The sequence below is a fragment of the Austrofundulus limnaeus genome, unplaced genomic scaffold, assembly GCF_001266775.1.
Source record: "Austrofundulus limnaeus strain Quisiro unplaced genomic scaffold, Austrofundulus_limnaeus-1.0 Scaffold133, whole genome shotgun sequence".
NCBI classification, from domain to species: Eukaryota; Metazoa; Chordata; class Actinopteri; order Cyprinodontiformes; family Rivulidae; genus Austrofundulus; species Austrofundulus limnaeus.
The window spans coordinates 74,448-75,898 of NW_013952535.1; the positions used below are offsets into that span (position 1 = coordinate 74,448).

Genomic DNA, 1,451 nt, shown 5'->3' on the forward strand with positions numbered 1-1,451 from the left:
ACCACTGTGATGAAAAGCAGCGAGGAAGGCTGCAGAATGTGCTTTAAAGCAAACACTTGTGAGTAAAAAAGCCTGACAATGTGTTCTGCATTAAAACCCTGTTCTGACTCCAGTTCCTTCTTGTTTTCACTGCAACACAACAGGCAGCAGTGGGACACACACTGACCTCATTCTAATCATTATTGGAGCGTTTGATGTGTTTGTGTGCTGTGTGCAGACTCACCATGCAGTAGGCCACCAGGGCTCCCTGCACAAAGCCTGCCAGGACGTCAGTGGGGTGGTGCTTGTGGTCGGAGACGCGGGACAAACCGGTGTAGAAGGCCATCATCAGCAAGGTGAACTGCAGCAGTGGGCGGAGCAGACGAGCCCCGCGCCAGGTAAACCTGGACTGGATGTAAAACTGTCAAACAAAATGAAGAAAAGCTAAGTTTGATTCAGTTCAACTCAGACTCACCTGACTTTAATTAAACATTAAACCTTAAAGAGATGTTTTACAGTGGGATTAGATGTAAAGGTTGTGGTGAAGAACAGTTTACATCCAATAAACCAATGGCTGGCCAAGAACTAAATTACTCTGACGGGGGTCAAATCCAATGGTTTCTGCTGAAATGACTGTTTAATGCAAACCTGTTGGAGATGTAAAGGCTTAAATAATGTTTGCATTAAACACTGTAAAATGTTGATATTGAATTAGTTTTAATGGAGCAAACAGGTCTGTTCAGACGAGTCATTATTAGTTCCTCAGCATCTTTAGTTATTAGTTCCTCGGCATCATTAGTCCTTCATACATACAGTATCTTTAAATCCATACAGTCAATATTAATTCACTTWAAAACAAACCATTAACAGTTCATTATTACACTAATTATTAGTTTTATTATTATTTTGGGAAAAACTAAATACCAAAAAGCACATGTACACATGTACACAAGTACATACATACACATGTACACATGTACGCATATACACACTTACACATGTACACAAGTACACATTTACACATGTACACATATACACACTTACAAATGTACACAAGTACACATTTACACATGTACACATATACACACTTACACATGTACACAAGTACACATGTACACATATACACACTTACACATGTACACAAGTACACATTTACACATGTACACATATACACACTTACACATGTACACAAGTACACATGTACACATATACACACTTACACATGTACACAAGTACACATTTACACATGTACACATATACACACTTACACATGTACACAAGTACACATTTACACATGTACACATATACACACTTACACATGTACACAAGTACACATTTACACATGTACACATATACACACTTACACATGTACACAAGTACACATTTACACATGTACACATATACACACTTACACATGTACACAAGTACACATTTACACATGTACACATATACACACTTACACATGTACACAA

At 38.1% G+C, this 1,451-nt stretch overlaps 1 protein-coding gene across 2 annotated transcripts in view; it reads right to left on the reverse strand.

Annotated features, from left to right (window-relative positions):
- Positions 1-223: 223 nt before the first annotated feature.
- LOC106522610 (lipid phosphate phosphohydrolase 3) overlaps positions 224-1,451 on the reverse strand; it is a gene marked incomplete at both ends in the record, with an annotated part of 19,011 nt that continues 17,783 nt past the window's right edge. For both annotated transcript variants that reach the window (XM_014015681.1, XM_014015680.1), the window contains 1 exon segment: positions 224-400. In XM_014015681.1, the coding sequence (XP_013871135.1) occupies positions 224-400 (177 nt within the window).